We start from the raw sequence: 21352 nt of genomic DNA, 5'->3' as shown, positions 1-21352 counted from the left end.
GGAAAGCCCCTAAGGAGCTGACGGAGCCTAAACAGATGGACGGCGGGAAAAGTTATAAGGCCCCGGTACCCGACCCTTCTACCGGTTTGGACCTTTCCAAACTTCCGGTTCCTGATGCTGACATTAGTAAGCTGTCCCTTACAATGCCGTCATCATCTACCCATACAGCAGTCCCTCTTTCCCTGTTGGAAAATTGGGAGCTGAGAGAACGCCGTTCCAAAGGTCTGGCTAACCAGCTAGATCTCATGGCAGCCACAGCCTTAGACTTGGTTTGGGAGCTCTCTGATTCAATCCCAGAGGAGCTTCGTGCCTTGTTGATACACCTTTCACGTACTACGCAGTGTTTATCACACAATGCTGCGTCGTCTATGTCTGAGATGTTAAGGCTTCGGAGAGACCTCATCCTCTTCCTTGCCCAATAATTTCCTTTTGGAAACAGGCATCAACTCCCATTCGAACTGCTCCACTAACAGCAGATTCTCTTTTCGGAGGGAGGATACAGTCGGCACTTACTGCTGATCGTGAAGATCAGATACATGCCTCCTTAGCTAGGAGCAGTTCTGGCCAGCGCCCTGTGGTTTTTAAGCGCCCTGCTTCTAAGCCCCCAGGAGCCCCACCGGCCAAGAACGCTAAAAGGAACAGTTTCCCTACTAAGCGTCCTTCTGCTCCACGTCAGCCCACAAATAGGCCTCCTTTCCAGAACAGAACAACTTCCTATCGGAAGCTTTCTGTAAACCAAAATTGGAGTAAGGGCAAACCCAATGGGGACAAGAAGTCATTTAATCCTTTTTCCGGCAAGGGTGGACCTCCAAAAGGTCAGCCAAAGGTCATACCCCTTTCTACCGCCACAACCTCCGATGCCGGAGGTACCAGTCGGGGCCAGACTTATGCACTTCGCAAATCAATGGCTCCAAATAACTTTGGACGCGTGGGTTCATTCCCTTGTCACACAAGGCCTCACTTTTCAATTCGAAAAAAAGGCCCCCACTCTCTCGCGTCCCAATAGATCTGGTATCTCCGCATCCACAACTTCCAGACTCTATTCTCGGACTCCTGGAAAAACAGGCGGTAGAAAGGGTTCACGACCCTTGTTCTCCAGGATTTTACAGTCGCCTTTTCCTTGTTCAAAAGAAAAGCGGCTCCTGGAGACCAGTAATAGACTTAAAAGTGTTCAACACGTTTCTAGTCAAACCTACTTTCAAGATGTAGACTCCTGCCTTCATTCGGCGCTCCATCAAACCCATGCACTGGGGGGTTTCCTTGGACCTGGAAGCTGCATTCTTCCATGTTCCTATCCATCCCAACTACTGGAAGTACCTGCGCTTCTCCTTTCGAGGCCAGGTCTACCAGTTTCGGGCAATGCCCTTTGGATTGGCCACAGCTCCACGAGTTTTCACCAAACTCATGGCCGCAGTGAGCGCACACCTCCGATTACACGGGGTTCAACTGCTTCAGTATTTCGACGATTGGCTCTTACACCAGCTCGATTGTCGACTGCTTCTGCTACACCTAGAGTTCTCTTGGAAGAAGCTCCAGTCTTTAGGACTCCGTCTCAATGCAGCCAAGTCAGACCTCATTCCTTCTCAGGATTTCATATTCGTGGGAATGAATTTTCTGACCCACATCAATCGGGTCAGGGTCTCACCGCAACGTGTATCAGACCTCCTTTTAAAGGTCAGATGGGTGCTGTCCCAATCTCATATCACAGCTCAAGATTTCCTCTCACTCAACGGTATCCTGAGCTCTGTAGCAGACTTCTTGCAGTTGGGACGTCTCTTCCTACGTCCTCTTCAGCACTATCTCTCAGCTCGATGGAAATGGTCTCCAGACAATCTGCTAACACAGATTCCCATCCTTCCATCCTTAGTCCCCCACCATCAATGGTGGCTAGACGAGGAGACGCTGTTGGCAGGAGTACCGCTTCTTCCCCAGCAACCTTCTTTACATCTCATAACGGATGCGAGCATGGAAGGTTGGGGCGCTCACCTGGAACCCCGCAGCCTGACATTATCAGGATTGTGGTCTCCTCAGGAGTCTCACCTGCACATAAACAATCTCGAAATGCGAGCAGTCTTTCTAGCTGTTTCTCAATTCCAATCACATCTTCGGGACTCCTGTGTGATGGTATGGACAGACAACACATCAGTCGTGGCTTACATCCAGAAACACGGCGGTACACACTCTCACTCCCTGTATCTGGAAACAATGAACTTACTTGTTCTTTGCAAGAGCCTTAACGTCTCTCTTTTGTCCAAACACATACCAGGTCGTCTCAACGCCCTGGCAGACGGTTTGTCTCGCAAACACCAGTTACTTCCATCGGAGTGGACACTTCATCAGGAAGTGGCCAACCAGATTTTCCTCACATTCGGTTATCCACTGGTCGACCTGTTTGCGACCAGAGACAACCACAGACTTCCTCTGTATGTGAGTCCAGTGTACGAACCAGCAGCGTGGGTGGTAGACGCGCTTTCTTTCGATTGGGATCAACTGGACGCTTACGCTTATCCCCCACCCATTCTAATTCCCCAAATCTTAGGGAAAATCAGTGTGAGCTCTTGCCGGATCCTCCTGATAGCCCCTTGGTGGCCCAGGAGATCCTGGTTCAACGACCTTCTCGGTCTCCTGTGCGAATTTCCCAGGGAACTCCCGCACAGGTCAGATCTCCTATCTCAGAGAGGCAGACTTCACATGGATCCAGACATGTTCCACTTTAACGTCCTGTGTCTCGTTCTCTTACCCCCAAATGGGATTTGGCTTGTGTTCTTGGATCGCTTATTAAAGCTCCCTATGAACCCCTTACTCAGGCTTCTTTACGGTTCCTAACCTGGAAGACCGTTTTCCTTCTTACCATGGCTTCATCCGAACGTTGAAGTGAAATTCATGCTCTTTCTATCGAAGAAAGCCATCTTCGTTTTGATTCCTCCGATGGCTCTGTCACTTTGTTGTGTCAGCCAGGATTCCTTGCTAAAAATCAACTCCCCTCAATGGCTTCTAAACCCTTCAAGGTCCCAAGTCTTTCTAGAACTTGTGGAAATGAAGATGAAGATAGACTCCTCTGCCCTGTCAGGTCTTTGAAGTTCTATCTTAGTAGAGTTAAGTCTATTCGAGGTTCTCGCAAGAGACTCTTCATTCCCTTAAAAGGGGTGGGCGGTGTGTCTGCGGCTTCTATTTCCCGATGGGTAGCCTCGACTATAAAAAGGGCTTACTCTTCTCTTTCTTCAAGGGATTCATCCCTTTTTAAGATTAGACCGCATGAATTACGAGCAATGTCGGCTTCGTGGGCGTATATTAATCATACCCCACTCTCCGACGTGCTTCAAGCTGCTTTCTGGAGGAATCAGACCACTTTTTCATCTTTTTATCTTCGTTCTTTGGAGTGCCAACAGGACAACTTGTATATGTTGGGCCCCCTTGTGGTTGCACAAACGGTAGTATCTTCTACGGCATAATTATATATTACGCTTATCCGTGAATTAAGTTAATACCGTAATAACGAAGATTAGCTGAGAACCCGAGATATGGGTTCCGCTGTGATGGGGAGATTTTCGCGAACCTTCCCGCCGCAGCTGCAAAGTCAGCAATTAGATAGCAGGTAACGTAATTAACAAATTTTTATAGTAAAATTCATTTTAATTAGTAATTACTTACCTGCTATCGGTAAGTCCCACCTCCCACGCCGCTCTTCGTCTAATATTTTCATATTGTTTATTGGAATAAGAGTGATTTCTGGGTAATATCCCATTTTGGTTATACGGCTACACGGCACTATGTGACCGTTCTGACCTGACCTGACGGGTTCATGAAAAGTGTGGGATTCTTCGGACAGAAAGTTTCCGGATAAATTACGATCCTTCGGAGTAAGTAAGCAATTAGATAGCAGGTAAGTAATTACTAATTAAAATGAATTTTACTATAAAAATTTGTTTTAATATGAGACAACCCTGTTTTTGTTTTTACAGCTTAGACATACATTTGGCTGCGTAAAAATCCTGTTTCCATCATCAATTACTTTGGGAAAAAGAGCTGAGGGTCTTCTCTTTTATGGCCATTTTATGCCCTATGTTACTACTATCCACACATGGTTTAGATAAGCGCGTACAATCATAACAGTGATGAAGTGTAGCCTACAAATTTAAATACAGACAAATGCTTGTTAATTAATTTCCAGTATATGGCAAATTTGTATGCATTTATTGATAATATAGGTTAAGATTATCTCTCTTGACTGGATGTCTCCAGATGACTTGTTGCTTTCTTCACACTACCCTCTTGTGACTTTGTAAACAGATGACAGGGGGATTGTTAACACTATTAACTCATGACTCTTTGTGTACCGGTGACAGGTCTATTGTTAAAACTATATTGTGACTTTATGTGTACAGATGACGCAGGGTTTTTTTTGGCCCGATTTTATAACCGAAATTCGGCTATGTTTTCAATCCCAAAAAGTATATTTTTTTCCCAAAATGTGGCAAAAAATTCCCAATTTCCAACAAACCAAAAAAAAAATTATTTTTTTTTTATTTTTTTTTTTTTAGAAAGAAGTCTTATGTGTATTTTATCTCAATTTTAATTCAATTACATCTAACAAAGTATTATATGATTTTTTTCTTTTAATTTGAATGATTATAAAGAGTTAAATCAAATTTAGCATTTCCCTAATCATCGGACTTTTCGTGTGGAAAAAAAGGCTTATGAATTTATTTTCCCAATTTCATGCAAATGCCGATAAAATTCCCAATTCCAAAGCCATGGGCTATCTTCCCAAAAAATGGAAAAAAAAACCTGTGACAGGTTGATTATTAACACTATACTCTTGTTACTGTTTGTGTACAGGTGACAGGTGGATTGTTAACACTATCCTCTTGTGGCTATTTGTACAGGTGACAGGTTCATTGTTAACACTATCCTCTTATGGCTATGTGTACAGATGACAGGTCCATTGTTAACACTGTCAACTTGTGACTGTGTGTGTACAGGTGACCGGTCCATTGTTAAAACTGTGACTGTTTGTGTGCAGTTGACAGGTGGATTGTTAACACTATCCTCTTGAGACTGTTTGTGTACAGATGACAGGTGGATTGTTAACACTATCCTCTTGTGGCTATGTGTACAGGTGACAGATTCATTGTTAACACTATCCTCTTATGGCTATGTGTACAGATGACAGGTCCATTGTTAACACTGTCAACTTGTGACTGTGTGTGTACAGGTGACCGGTCCATTGTTAAAACTGTGACTGTTTGTGTGCAGTTGACAGGTGGATTGTTAACACTATCCTCTTGAGACTGTTTGTGTACAGATGACAGGTGGATTGTTAACACTATCCTCTTGTGGCTATGTGTACAGGTGACAGGTTCATTGTTAAAAACTATCCTCTTGTGATTGTCTGTGTACAGGTGACAGGTGGATTGTTAACACTATCAATGTTGTGTACAGGTGACTGGTGGATTGTTAACACTAGCAACGTGTGACTGTATGTGTACAGGTGACAGGTCCATTGTTAAAACTATATTGTGACTGTTTGTATACAGGTGACAGGTGGATTGTTATTTATCCTATTACCAGTTGAAAATCGATAGTATAACAAAGATCGTATAAACTTTAGCTTTATACTATCTATTTTTAGATCAGATTTGGGATTTTCCCAAAATTGGAGAATATGTTTTTGTCAACTACGGAAAGATAAAAATCGTCAAAAAGTGCGATATTTTATAATTATTAATGGAAAAAAGGAGGAAATAATAGGATAAATAGAATATTATGTGAGTTTTGGATAAAGATCAAGTTTATCATGCTCGGCTAAAACCATGATAGTGTTAGACAAGCCTTGCGCTAACATGGTTCTAAGCCTCACATGATAAACTTGATCTTCATCCAAAACTCACATAATATTCTATATTTTTTCAGGTGACAGGTGGATTGTTAACACTATCCTCTTATGATTGTTTGTGTACAGATGACAGGTTGATTGTTAACATAATCAACTTGTGACTGTATGTGTGCAGGTGACAGGTCCATTCTTAAAACTATATTGCTACTGTTTGTGTACAGGTGACAGGTGGATTGTTAACACTATCCTCTTGTGATTGTTTGTGTACAGATGACATGTGGATTGTTTACGCTATCAACTTTGACTGTATGTGTACAGGCGACACGTCCATTGTAAAACTATATTGTGACTGTTTTTGTACAGGTGGCAGGTGGATTGTTAACACTATCCTCTTGTGACTGTATGTGTACAGATGACATGTGCATTGTTAACAGTATCCTCTTGTGACTGTTTGTGTACAGGTGACAGGTGGATTGTTAACACTATCCTCTTGTGGCTATGTGTACATATGGCAGGTGGATTGTTATAATTTTTCAACTTGTGACTCTTTGTGTACAGGTGACAGGTGGATTGTTAACACTACCTTCTTGTGACTGTTTGTTTACATGTTACGGACGGATCGTTAACACTACCTTCTTGTGGCTATGTGTACATGTGACAGGTGCATTGTTAACACTACCCTCTTGTGACTGTTTGTATACAGGTGACAGGTGGATTGTTAACAATATCCTCTTGTGACTGTTTTTGTACAGGTGACAGGTGGATTGTTAACATTATATTCTTGTGACTGTTTGTGTACAGGTGACAGGTGGATTGTTAACACTATCATCTTGTGACTGTTTGAGTACATATGACAAGTGGATTGTACACACTATCCTCTTGTTACTGTTTGTGTGCAGGTAACAGGTGGATTGTTAACACTATTCTCCTGTGACTGTATGTAGACAGGTGGCAGGTGGATTGTTTACACTATCAACTTGTGACTGTGTACATATTACAGGTGGATTGTTAATATCCTCTTGTGACTGTATGTGTACATGTGACAGGTGGATTGTTTACACTATCAACTTGTGACTGTATGTGTACAGGTGACAGGTCCATTGTTAATACTATATTGTGACTGTGTGTGTACAGGTGACAGGTGCATTGTTTACACTATCTATTGTTACTCTATGTGTACAGATGAAAGGTGCATTGTTAACACTATCCCATTGTGACTGCATGTGTACATGTGACAAGGCATTGTTAACACTATCCCATTGTGACTGCATGTGTACAGATGACAGGGCATTGTTAACTTTATCCACTGTGAATGTATGTGTACAGATGACAGGTGCATTGTCAGAGGGTCTCAGTACAGTGCACCAGGACAGCAAGCACAATGTGAAGAGGCAGCAGATCCGTACCAGCGCCAAGTCCAGTTCGGGCCAGTTCAAGGCGGGATGGAAGGGGTTTGCACATGGAATGATAGGAGGAGTGTCCAGTATCACCAAGCCATTTGAGGGACTAGTGACTGGGGGACTCGAGGTTTGGGATGTTAAAAGAAAAATAGCTATCTTATTCTATGGTCATTGAGTTACGGACAAAAAAAGTTTTCAATACATTTTTTTTCTGTTTGGGCAGATTATTTTAATGTCAAGCATGGATGAATTCTCATATAACTTAAAAGCAACAATAAATTATCATAAGAAAACCTTTACTGAAGTAATATACATGACAGAATTTAGCATATAAAACCAAGTTCCCAGATCAAAGGTCAATATCACAAGTCATGGTTAAAGGTAAAAAATATACAAATAATAAAAAATGTGTTCAATTTAAGCTCAAAGATTTTTTATTGATGAGTCAGTTTATGATTAAATACCACTCTTTAAAACCAATGTTGTCCCTGTTCAAAAGTATTGCAATCAGTACACAATGTATACCTATCATTTACACCTCGCATTACAGGGTTTTGGAAAGGGTCTGTACCAAGGTGTGACAGGGCTGGTCACTAAGCCTGTGGCTGGGGTGCTGGACCTGGCGTCTGGGATGTCTAATGCAGTGCGTGACGTTAGTAGGAGGAGCAGCCACATGACCCCAGACCAGATGCGGGTTCCCCGCTGCTGTCACGGGCCGGGAGGACTGCTACCCATGTACCATCCGAGGCAGGCTGAGTCACAGGCTCTCCTGTACAGGATCAATGAACACAGGTTCACAGAAAGGTATGGGTCTCATCATGTGCATATTTAGTTATCACATTAACAGTGTTACTGTTTAAACTGTATAGGCTTCTACTCCATGTTACTGATGGTGACTGCATTGTCCAATTTGTAACAAACAACAATGCATGTACTTCAAATTTACAACTGTTGATTGGTTTTTATCACATTATTGAGATATGACCGGTTACCCTTCCCCTTCTATCCTACAGGTTCATAGCCTTTGATTACCTGCTATCTGGGGCTGACGAGAAGTTTGTGCTGATCACCAGTGACCAGTTGTTCATCCTGAAGACTCTGGAGCCCCATCCAGACAGCATCCTCCTCAACTTGAAACACACTGACTACTCTTACTCCAGCCATACTGAGAAAGGTTAGCTGGGGGTCAACTTGGGAGGGACATGGGGGGGACTTGAAACACACTGACTACTCTTACTCCAGCCATACTGAGAAAGGTTAGCTGGGGGTCAACTGGGGAGGGACATGGGGGGGACTTGAAACACACTGACTACTCTTAATCCAGCCACACTGAGAAAGATTAGCTGGGGGTCAACTTGGGAGGGACATGGGGGGATTTGATGCACACTGACTACACTTACTCCAGACATACTGAGAAAGGTAAGCTGGGGGTAATTTGGGGAGGGACATGGGGTGGACTTGAAACACACTGACTACACTTACTCCAGCCATACTGAGAAAGGTTAGCTGGGGGTCAACTGGGGAGGGACATGGGGGGACTTGAAACACACTGACTACTCTTACTCCAGCCATACTGAGAAAGGTTAGCTGGGGGTCAACTTGGGAGGGACATGGGGAACTTGAAGCACACTGACTACTCTAACTCCAGCCATACTGAGAAAGGTTAGCTGGGGGTCAACTGGGGAGGGACATGGGGGGGACTTGAAGCACACTGACTACTCTTACTCCAAACATACTGAGAAAGGTTAGCTGGGGGTCAACTTGGGAGGGACAGGGAGGATTTGAAGCACACTGACTACTCTTACTCCAGCCATACTGTGAAAGGTTAGCTGGGTGTCAACTTGGGAGGGACATGGGGGGGACTTGAAGCACACTGACTACACTTACTCCAGCCATACTGAGAAAGGTTAGCTGGGGGTCAACTGGGGAGGGACATGGGGGGGATTTGAAGCACACTGACTACTCTTACTCCAGCCATACTGAGAAAGGTTAGCTGGGGTCAACTTGGGAGGGACATGGGGGGGACTTGAAGCACACTGACTACACTTACTCCAGACATACTGAGAAAGGTTAGCTGGGGGTCAACTTGGGAGGGACATGGGGGGACTTAAAGCACACTGACTACACTTACTCCAGCCATACTGAGAAAGGTTAGCTGGGGGTCAACTTGGGAGGGACATGGGGGGGACTTGAAACACACTGACTACTCTTACTCCAGCGACACTGAGAAAGGTTAGCTGGGGGTCAACTTGGGAGGGACATGGAGGGACTTGAAGCACACTGACTACTCCAGCCACACTGAGAAAAGTTAGCTGGGGGTCAACTGGGGAGGGACAGGGGGTAGGACTTGAAACACACTGACTACTCTTACTCCAGCCACTCTGACAAAGGTTAGCTGGGGATCAACTGGGGAGGGACAGGGGGGATTTGAAGCACACTGACTACTCTAACTCCAGCCACTCTGAGAAAGGTTAGCTGGGGTCAACTGGGGAGGGACAGGGGGGACTTGAAACACACTGACTACTCTTACTCCAGCCACTCTGTGAGCTGGGGGTCAATTGGGGAGGGACAGGGGGGACTTGAAACACACTGACTACTCTTACTCCAGCCATTCTGTGGAAGGTTAGCTGGGGGTCAACTGGGGAGGGACAAGAGGCCAGGGGATTGAAACACACTGACTACTCTTACTCTAACCTAAATGAGAAAGGTTAGCTTGGTGTCAACTGGAGAGGGGCAAAGGGGGGACATGAAACACACTGACTGCTCTCACTCTAGCCATACTGTGGAAGGTTAACAGAGTGTTAACTGTGGAGAGGACAAAGAGGGGGGGAGACTTGAAATATACTGACTACTCCTACTCGAGCCACCCTGAGAAAGGTTAGCTGGGGGTCATCTGGGGAGGGACAGGCAGGGGGGGGGGACATGAAACACACTGACTACTCTTACTCCAACAACTCTGAGAAAGCTTAGCTAGTGGTCAACTAGGGAGAGACAGAGGGTAGGACTTGAAACACACCGAATACTCTTACTCAAGCCACACTGTGGAAGGTCAACTGTGGAGGGGCAAGGGAGTGGGGATGACTTGAAGCACACTGCTCTTACTCCAGCCACTCTGTGGAAGGTTAGCTAGGGGTCAACTGGGGAAGGACAAAGGGGGGGACATGAAACACACGGACTACTCTTACTCGAACCACACTGAGAAAGGTCAGCTGTGGGTCAACTGGGGAGGGGCAAGGGGTGGGGGACTTGAAATACACTGACTACTCCTACTCGAACCACGCTGAGAAAGGTCAGCTGTGGGTCAACTGGGGAGGGGCAAGGGGTGGGGGACTTGAAATACACTGACTACTCCTACTCGAGCCACACTGAGAAAGGTCAGCTGGGGGTCAACTGGGCAGGGGCAAGGGGTGGGGGACTTGAAATACACTGACTACTCCTACTCGAGCCACACTGAGAAAGGTCAGCTGGGGGTCAACTGGGCAGGGGCAAGGGGTGGGGGACTTGAAATACACTGACTACTCCTACTCTAGCCACACTGAGAAAGGTCAGCTGGGGTCAACTGGGGAGGGGCAAGGGGTGGGGGACTTGAAATACACTGACTACTCCTACTCGAGCCACACTGAGAAAGGTCAGCTGGGGTCAACTGGGGAGGGGCAAGGGGTGGGGAACTTGAAATACACTGACTACTCCTACTCGAGCCACTCTGAGAAAGGTAAGCTGGGGGTCAACTGGGCAGGGGCAAGGGGTGGGGGACTTGAAATACACTGACTACTCCTACTCGAGCCACACTGAGAAAGGTCAGCTGGGGGTCAACTGGGCAGGGGCAAGGGGTGGGGGACTTGAAATACACTGACTACTCCTACTCGAACCACGCTGAGAAAGGTCAGCTGGGGGTCAACTGGGCAGGGGCAAGGGGTGGGGGACTTGAAATACACTGACTACTCCTACTCGAACCACACTGAGAAAGGTCAGCTGGGGGTCAACTGGGCAGGGGCAAGGGGTGGGGGACTTGAAATACACTGACTACTCCTACTCGAGCCACTCTGAGAAAGGTAAGCTGGAGGGGGGGGGGGGCAACTGGGGAGGGGAAAGGGGGGGACTTGAACACACTGTCTTCTCTTACTCCAGCCACACTGTGGAAGGTAAGCTGGGGATTAACTGGGGAGGGGGAATGGCAGGGGAAGAGCTTTAAATATACTGACTACTTCTACTCTAGCCACTCTGAAAAAGATAAGCTGGCGGTCAACTGGGAAGGGACAAGGGGGTTGGACTCTTAAATACTCTTAATCCAGCCACACTATGGAAGGTTAGCTGGGGGAGGGGCAGGGGGGTTGTAAAAGCTGACTGCTGTGGGCCAATTTTCACACAGTTTCTTAGGGAAAACATAACTTCTTTTAACTTATTAAGCCTCATTTTAGTTAGTTAATAGAATTTTTTACATATTAATATTTAGTCCAATTAAATTTTGCAATTTGCAGTTATATGTATTTTAATAGCTTAATTACGTTACCTGATATCATATGCTATTTACTCCGATAGGATCGTAATTTATCCGGAATTTTTCGTCCGAGGAATCCCACACTTTTCAGAAACCCGTCTAGTAGGACAGAGCGGTCACATAGTGCCGTGTAGCCGCACAACCAAAACGGGACATTACCCAGAATTCACTCTTATTCCGGATGGCGATATACAAAGGCCGACATTTTGTTATTAACTTAATTGTTGCTTCTGTTTCGCTGGATTCTTCTGTTTAACAGAATAGAGAAGTTTTTGTATTGCGTTAAAACATTCTCCGTATATATATCCGTGTATTTCGGTATCGTTTTGTGTATTTGTTTGTTTGTTCAAGGCAAAATATGCCTCAAACACGTGGCTCATGTGGACACACAAAGGCAGCATGGGACAACCATGGTAGCTGCCTGTCGTGTGCAGGATGTACCCAGGATAACTGCTGCCCTTTCTGTGAGCATTTGTCTGCAGATACCTGGGCCATCAAGCGTCGACCCTTCAAGAGTCGTGGACGCAACAAGAATAGTTCATATCAAAGTAGGGAAAGTTCCGTGTGTCGGGACTTTTCACCACACGATCTTGACCATACTCCACCAGTAGCTGCCAGGCATCGGTCCCTACCCCGTGACGAAACCGGACAAAATTTGCCCGGTCCGTTCATCGGGAATGACCAGTTGAATGACTCGGCATCAGATCAACGTAGGAAAAGTTCCGTGTGTCGGGACTTTTCACCACACGATCTTGACCATATGCCACCAGTAGCTGCCAGGCATCGGTCCCTACCCCGTGACGACACCGGACAAAATTTGCCCGGTCCGTTCATCGGGAATGACCAGTTGACCGGTCCGGAGACTTCACCGGTCAACATTGACCGGTCCGGTCACCGGTCATGCTATGACCCGTCACTGACCGGTCCGGTCACCGGTCATGCTATAACCGGTCCGGTCAACCGGTCACCGGTCATTGACCGGTCCGGTCACCAGTCATGTAATGACCGATCCGGTCATCGGGTTTCGGTCTGTGCCACAGACCGTTCCGGTCACCGTAGATGTTGACACTACCTTGTCAGTACTCCACAAAGGTAGACGCAGCCGCGTTTCTACTGTGAGTCACAGACGTAAACGTGTAGTGTCTGATGTTTCCGGCTACTCCTCCACCTCGGGCTCGTCGTCGTATGACTCATCGTCTACTTCAAATAGCCCTCATCATTATCGGAGGGGACGTCGTTCACGCTCACCGAGTGTTTCTCGGCGTAGATTGCCTCGTAAAGAGCGATCACGCCAGCGCTCGGGGAGACGTTCGATCAGGAAACATCATTCCCAGCGCCGCCGAACAGTGTCTCGGCGTCGCAGGGATAAGGGACATAGACCTTCCTCTATTAGGCGCTCTCGGACTCCTAGGTCCCCTAGTCGATCCTTCTCTGAGGAATCTATTGACACCCTCCCACGTGTGTCGGCCTCTATTTTGGCCTCAACACACACTTCAGCCGTTCCTACAACCACTGAGCATAATTTGTATTCAAACACTAGTTTGCATACATATCAGGCTCAAGGTACAGGGGTTAATCTAACCACATCGGCTGCGTTTTCAGCCCCACGGGTCTCTTCCACATTGCATAGAAGTATACCCCGGGCTGCCGCTACACCATCAAATCCCAATACTTTGTGGATCCAACAGTCGCCGGGAATCTTTGTCCCCTTTTCGACTGATCCTTTACCAGCGACCTCTGGTATTCAAAGTGAGTCTACTGACTTGATCTCTGAGAGACCTAACTCACCAGCTATATCTTTGATGGTGCCGGAAAACGATTCTCTCATGATAGAAGCGAATGAATCTATTATTCCTTCTCCTATATCCACCGGTTTCAATCAATCCAATGCTCCCGCAGATGGTTTGATTGAGGCGGGTTCGGAGTCTAATGAGGCCGAACTTTATTATTTGGCCTCCATCAATCAGGTATACGAACTTATGTTCAATACCTTAGATGAGGACTTCTGCCCCCGCCCTTCCTTGTCTCTCACAGGATCTGCGGTTACCGTTACAGAACAGGTAGCACGCAGACGAGAGCCCGGCAGGATAAGTAAGGCTACTTCCGGAGTGGATCTACGCCTTCCTATTGGCTCTTCCACAATGGCTGTTTTCCAGTCACTTGAACCACCCAATAAGCCTTCGCCAACTCCATGGAAAGCCCCTAAGGAGCTGACGGAGCCTAAACAGATGGACGGCGGGAAAAGTTATAAGGCCCCGGTACCCGACCCTGCTACCGGTTTGGACCTTTCCAAACTTCCGGTTCCTGATGCTGACATTAGTAAGCTGTCACTTACAATGCCTTCATCATCCCATACATCAGTCCCTCTTTCCCTGTTGGAAAATTGGGAGCTGAGAGAACGCCGTTCCATAGGTCTGGTTAACCAGCTAGATCTCATGGCAGCCACAGCCTTAGACTTGGTTTGGGAGCTCTCTGATTCAATTCCAGAGGAGCTCCGGGCCTTGTTGATACATCTTTCACGTACTACGCAGTGTTTATCTCACAATGCTGTGTCGTCTATGTCTGAGATGTTAAGGCTTCGGAGAGACCTTATCCTCTCTTCCTTGCCCAATAATTTCCTTTTGGAAACAGGCGTAAACTCCCTTCGAACTGCTCCACTAACCGCAGAGTCTCTTTTCGGAGGGAGGATCCAGTCGGCACTTACTGCTGATCGTGAAGATCAGATACATGCCTCCTTAGCTAGGAGCAACTCTGGCCAGCGCCCTGTGGTTTTTAAGTGCCCTGCTTCTAAGCCCCCAGGAGCCCCACAGGCCAAGAACGCTAAAAGGGACAGTTTCCCTACTAAGCGTCCGTCTGCTCCACGTCAGCCCACAAATAGGCCTCCTTTTCAGAACAGAACAACTTCCTATCGGAAGCCTTCTGTAAAACAAAATTGGAGTAAGGGCAAACCCAATGCGGACAGAAGTCATTTAATCCTTCTTCCAGCAAGGGTGGACCTCCTAAAGGTCAGCCCTAGGTCATACCCCTTTCTACCGCCACAACCTCTTATGCCAGAGGTACCAGTCGGGGCCAGACTTATGCACTTCGCAAATCGATGGCTCCAAATAACTTCGGGGTGGGTTCATTCTCTTGTCACACAAGGCCTCACTTTTCAATCGAAAAAAGGCCCCCACTCTCTCGCGTCCCAATAGATCTGGTATCTCCGCATCCACAACTTCCAGACTCCATTCTCGGACTCCTGGAAAAACAGGCGGTAGAAAGGGTTCACGACCCTTGTTCTCCAGGATTTTACAGTCGCCTTTTCCTTGTTCAAAAGAAAAGCGGCTCCTGGAGACCAGTCATAGACTTAAAAGTGTTCAACACGTTTCTAGTCAAACCTACTTTCAAGATGGAGACTCCTGCCTTCATTCGGCGCTCCATCAAACCCATGCAATGGGGGGTTTCCTTGGACCTGGAAGATGCATACTTCCATGTTCCTATCCATCCCAACTACCGGAAGTACCTGCGCTTCTCCTTTCGAGGCCAGGTCTACAAGTTTCGGGCGATGCCCTTTGGATTGGCCACGGCTCCACGAGTTTTCACCAAACTCATGGCCGCAGTGAGCGCACACCTCCGATTACACGGGGTTCAACTGCTTCAGTATTTCGACGATTGGCTCTTACACCAGCTCTATCGTCAACTGCTTCTGCTACACCTAGAGTTCTCTTGGAACGAGCTCCTCTCTTTAGGACTCCTTCTCAATGTAGCCAAGTCAGACCTCATTCCCTCTCAGGATTTCATATTCGTGGGAATGAATTTTCTGACCCACATCAATCGGGTCAGGGTCTCACCGCAACGTATATCAGACTTTTGAAGGTCAGAGGGGTGCTGTCCCAATCTCAACCACAGCTCAAGATTTCCTCTCACTCAACGGTATCCTGAGCTCTGTAGCAGACTTCGTGCAGTTGGGACGTCTCTTCCTACGTCCTCTTCAGCACTATCTCTCAGCTCGATGGAAATGGTCTCCAGACAATCTGCTTACACAGATTCCCATCCTTCCGTCCTTAGTCCCCCACCTTCAATGGTGGCTAGACGAGGAGACCCTATTGGCAGGAGTACCGCTTCTTCCCCCGCAACCGTCTTTACATCTCATAACGGATGCGAGCATGGAAGGTTGGGGCGCTCACCCGGAACCCCGCAGCCTGACATTATCAGGATTGTGGTCTCCTCAGGAGTCTCTCCTGCACATAAACAATCTCGAAATGCGAGCAGTCTTTCTAGCTGTTTCTCAATTCCAATCACATCTTCGGGACTCCTGTGTGATGGTATCGACAGACAACACATCAGTGGTGGCTTACATCCAGAAACAGGGCGGGACACACTCTCACTCCCTGTATCTGGAAACAATGAAATTTCTTGTTCTTTGCAAGAGCCTAAACGTCTCTCTCTTGTCCAAACACATACCAGGTCGTCTCAACGCCCTGGCGGACGGTTTGTCTCGCAAACACCAGTTACTTCCATCGGAATGGACACTTCATCAGGAAGTGGCCAATCAGATATTCCTCACATTTGGTTATCCACTGTTCGACCTGTTTGCGACCAGAGACAACCACAGACTTCCTCTGTATTTGAGTCCAGTGTACGAACCAGCAGCTTGGGCGGTAGACGCGCTTTCGTTCGATTGGGATCAACTGGACGCTTACGCTTATCCCCCACCCATTCTAATTCCCCTAATCTTTGGGAAAATCAGGGTGAGCTCTTGCCGGATCCTCCTGATAGCCCCTTGGTGGCCCAGGAGATCCTGGTTCAACGACCTTCTCGGTCTCCTGTATGAATTTCCCAGGGAACTCCCGCACAGGTCAGATCTCCTATCTCAGAGAGGCAGACTTCACATGGATCCACCCATGTTCCACTTACAAGTCTGGCCGTTATCAAGCAATCCCTGCATAAGAAACGCTTTTCTGTCAGGGCTTCAACGCTCGTTGCCTCTGCAAGGAGAAAGTCCACCAGAGCAGTCTATGATGCTCGCTGGAAACTCTTCTCTAATTGGTGTGTTCGAGGGAAAATTGATCCCCTCAATCCCTCTGCTAGACGCATAGCAGATTTTCTAATCTATCTCTTTGATGATAAGAAACTTTCTCTTAGCTCCATCAAAGGATACAGATCTGTGCTTTTGCATACCTTGGCTTTTCGTAAGTCATCACAAGTCTGTGCTGACCCAGCCATTTCGGAACTGATCCGAGCCATGGAACTTAAACGTCCTGTGTCTCGTTCTCTTACCCCCAAATGGGATTTGGCTTGTGTTCTTGGATCACTTGTTAAAGCTCCCTATGAACCCCTTAATCAGGCTTCTTTACAGTTCCTAACCTGGAAGACCGTTTTCCTTCTTACCATGGCTTCATCCAAACGTAGAAGTGAAATTCATGCTCTTTCTATCGAAGAAAGCCATCTTCGTTTTGATTCCTCCGATGGCTCTGTCACCTTGTTGTGTCAGCCAGGATTCCTTGCTAAAAATCAACTCCCCTCTATGGCTTCTAAACCCTTCAAGGTCCCAACCCTTTCTAGAACTTGTGGTAATGAAGATGAAGATAGACTCCTCTGCCCTGTCAGGTCTTTGAAGTTCTATCTTAGTAGAGTTAAGTCTATTGGAGGTTCTCGTAAGAGACTCTTCATTCCCTTAAAAGGGGGGGGGGGGGCGATGTGTCTGCGGCTTCTATTTCCCGTTAGGTAGCCTCGACTATAAAAAGGGCTTACTCTTCTCTTTCTTCAAGGAATTCATCCCTTTTTAAGATTAGACCGCATGAATTACGAGCAATGTCGGCTTCGTGGGCATATATTAATCATACCCCACTCTCTGACGTGCTTCAAGCTGCTTTCTGGAGGAATCAGACTACTTTTTCATCTTTTTATCTTCGTTCTCTGGAGTGCCAACAGAACAACTTGTATCTGTTGGGCCCCCTTGTGGTTGCACAAACGGTAGTATCTTCTACGGCATAAGTATATTACGCTTATCCGTGAATTAAGTTAATACCGTAATAACGAAGATTAGCTGAGAACCCGAGATATGGGTTCCGCTGTGATGGGGAGATTTTCGCGAACCTTCCCGCCTCAGCTGCAAATTCAGCATATGATATCAGGTAACGTTATTAAGCTATTAAAACAAATTTTTCTAGTAAAATTCATTTTAATTAGTAATTACTTACCTGATATCAGTAAGTCCCACCTCCCAACCCGCTCTTCGTCTAATATTTCATATTTTTTATTGGAATAAGAGTGGATTCTGGGTAATGTCCCGTTTTGGTTGTGCGGCTACACGGCACTATGTGACCGCTCTGTCCTACTAGACGGGTTTCTGAAAAGTGTGGGATTCCTCGGACGAAAAATTCCGGATAAATTACGATCCTATTGGAGTAAATAGCATATGATATCAGATAAGTAATTACTAATTAAAATGAATTTTACTAGAAAAATTTGCGTTAATGGCTTGTGGTGTCGGTATGATGCCTTTTGATAGAGCACAGAACTGTCAATAACCTCATGTGTGTGTAGAAAACAATTGGAAGCAGTTCCATGCACAAGAACCATTACCCAGGGCATTCTTAACTAAGAGTTCCTTTTTTGTTTTTGTATGATGTACATTTTCAAGGCTATATCTTAGATAAACTACAAGATTTCAACATGAAACTTCATGGGTGTGTAGATATCAATTAGGAGAATTGCAATTCATAAAATCAATTATCCAATACTTAATTATTACCTATTAATTATAACCCTACACTTTATGATTCTACTGTATATCATGGGATTTGCATTGTCCCAAACGTTTATTTGGGGGAATATCAATTCAACGAATTTGCTTGTTGAAAAAGGTTATACTCTTGTTAATTGTAGTCATCCATTAAAAGAGGTGGGAAAATGTTGATCATATTTTGGTTATCCAGATTTCATAACTCAGTTATCAAAGATAAATATTTGATTCAATCCACTTAGTGGATAAGCAGTTTGTGCCCATTAGCAGTAATTGCTTCTTGTTATTATGTTAGTTGCTTGTAGTGGAGTGTTAGTTTCTCTGTTTCAGAAGGTCGTTGTTGCTTGTAGTGGAGTGTCTGGTTTCCTGTTTCAGAAGGTCATTGTTGCTTGTAGTGGAGTGTCTGGTTCCCTGTTTCAGAAGGTCGTTGTTACTTGTAGTGCAGTGTCTGGTTCCCTGTTTCAGAAGGTCATTGTTGCTTGTAGTGGAGTGTCTGGTTCCCTGTTTCAGAAGGTCGTTTCTATGTAGAGATCCACAGGAAGGAGGACCGCAGCAGTATTCCTCACTCCAGCAATAAGACTCCACAGATACGGTGTGAGGGCAAGTCCACTGCACAGAGGGTAAGGGTCCATACAGTGAACGTTCACCTCTTACATGCATGTACTGAATATAAAAACTGTCATCAATATAGATCAAATATTCTATTTTTAAAAACTATTTCACTTTTTTAAGAATAAAAGAATCTGAATAAATGAAAAAGTGTGTTTAATTACAGAAACATCATTACAATAAAAGCACACTTTTGTTATTATGATACTTAGCATGTTTCCTCTTTTCCACACCATGCAAGCATAACTAAGACTGTAAAATTGGGTGATATGATGTCAAGTGATGTGTACAATTTTTATCATATGCAGTACTTACGTTTGTCCTTTTTAAAAAGTATTGTTACTTACAGCGTTAAGCTATGGGAATGTTTATACAAATAAAATGTATTTATAAAAGCAGTGCATATATAACTTGTGTCTATCAAAGTATATTGTTTATCCAGTAGGGGCGTATTTATTAATATGTATTGTTCTACTGAGACATGGCTTACAACATTCCTAATTATTCTACAACAGGTTTCCCAACAGATCAACTATGCAAAGAATCTGTTTGATGAACAGAAGATGTGTATTCAGCCTCTGACAGATATAGATGAGCAGTGCTATGTGTGATCGGGGGGCATTCTATGTGACTGACAGATATAAATGAGCAGTGCTATGTGTGATCGGGGGGACATTCTATGTGACTGACAGATATAAATGAGCAGTGCTATGTGTGATCGGGGGGACATTTTATCTGATAAGGTTATATTGCTCTCATAAAGTGATATAAGTACATGAAAAGCCTGTGTGATAATGACTTTCAGTTTTATTATTGAACTGTATTTGTACAGTAAGTCATTTTTGTGATACATAATTTCATGATTTACACGTAAAACAGGAAAACCATGTTTGTGTTATAGCACTCTTGTTATTTGTATTAGTTCTTAGTCACAAAGTTGTACATGTTTTGTGCGCACATTTAAAATGATTCCCATGGTTGATTTATACATTGACTTGTGTTTGTGAAACGCATGAATTCCTTATATCCATGTAGTATGTTGGTATTTCACTAGACCAGGAGTCATGAATTGTTGGTATTCATTTTGTTTACTTCTTTTAAAACTAGCAAGTATTGAATTAAGATTGACTTTAAAAAATATGGTATATTTAGATAAGGTGATCTTTAAATATCCAAGTATTTTTATCTGTTAGTTTGTCATTGTAATCAATGCTGCATTAGAAAAACAATGTTGTTTAGCTAAAATACTCCTCGTAATGTGTTTCATCATACTTGCCTCACTCTAGTGAGTGTATTACAGCAGATTTCATCTAGTCACTGTATACTGCTCAAATTTTATAGTTAAAACTGTAACAAGGTAAATAATTTATACTTTTCCTTTAAGGTCTTTTTAACTTATACAAAACTGATTGTTGTCCCCTAGGGGACTTATGGTTTGCGCTCTGTCTGTCTGTCTGTCTGTCTGTCTGTCTGTCTGTCTGTCTGTCTGTCTGTCTGTCTGTCTGTCTGTCTGTCTGTCTGTCTGTCTGTCTGTCTGTCTGTCTGTCTGTCTGTCTGTCTGTCTGTCTGTCTGTCTGTCTGTCTGTCTGTCTGTCTGTCTGTCTGTCTGTCTGTCTGTCTGTCTGTCTGTCTGTCTGTCTGTGAGTCTGTCTGTCACACTTTTCTGGATCCTGCGATTTCTTAATATTTTTTCATGAAACTTGGAACATGGATAGATGGCAATAAAGACATTATGCACATCATTTCATTTTGTTCCTACGTCAAAAATTCTGGTTGCTATGGCAACAAATAGTCTAGAAATACTGCTGAAAATGGTGGTTTTCTGGATCCTGCGATAACTTTAAAAGTTCTTAATATTTTTTCATGAAACTTGCAACATGGATAGATGGCAATATGGACATTATGCACGTCATTTTATTTTGTTCCTATGTCAAAAATTGTGGTTGCTATGGCAACCAAAAAAAATTTTTAAAAATCTGAAAATGGTGGAATTTCTGACAATGGTGGAGCCGGTAGGGGACCATATTGCTTGACAATAACCTTGTTGTATTTATTTGATTTTTTGTTTAAAGTTGATTTAATTGTTTGATTAAATAGAAAATGTGTTTTGAAGCTACGTTTTGTCTTTCTACATGAACATTTCTACATAAATGTATAAACAAATAGGACAAAAAATATACTGGTATAAAATTCAGCAATATGAAATGGTACATTTTTTATTATTAAATACAGGCTGTCAACAAACTCCTTTATTTCTATAAAACTTCTCAGAATCCTATATT

At 44.7% G+C, this 21352-nt stretch overlaps 1 protein-coding gene across 1 annotated transcript in view; it reads left to right on the top strand.

The window, feature by feature from the left end:
- Window positions 1–20486, top strand: part of LOC127879268 (intermembrane lipid transfer protein VPS13D-like) — a 168166-nt gene extending 147680 nt beyond the window's left edge. The window contains 5 exon segments of the mRNA XM_052426038.1: window positions 7163–7363; window positions 7787–8040; window positions 8250–8410; window positions 18972–19081; window positions 19586–20486. Of these exon segments, the coding sequence (XP_052281998.1) occupies window positions 7163–7363; window positions 7787–8040; window positions 8250–8410; window positions 18972–19081; window positions 19586–19681 (822 nt within the window). The 3' untranslated portion in view covers window positions 19682–20486.
- Window positions 20487–21352: the final 866 nt, after the last annotated feature.

Source organism: Dreissena polymorpha, chromosome 4 (genome assembly GCF_020536995.1).
Source record: "Dreissena polymorpha isolate Duluth1 chromosome 4, UMN_Dpol_1.0, whole genome shotgun sequence".
NCBI lineage: Eukaryota > Metazoa > Mollusca > Bivalvia > Myida > Dreissenidae > Dreissena > Dreissena polymorpha.
This window is presented reverse-complemented; position numbering and strand designations above follow the sequence as displayed.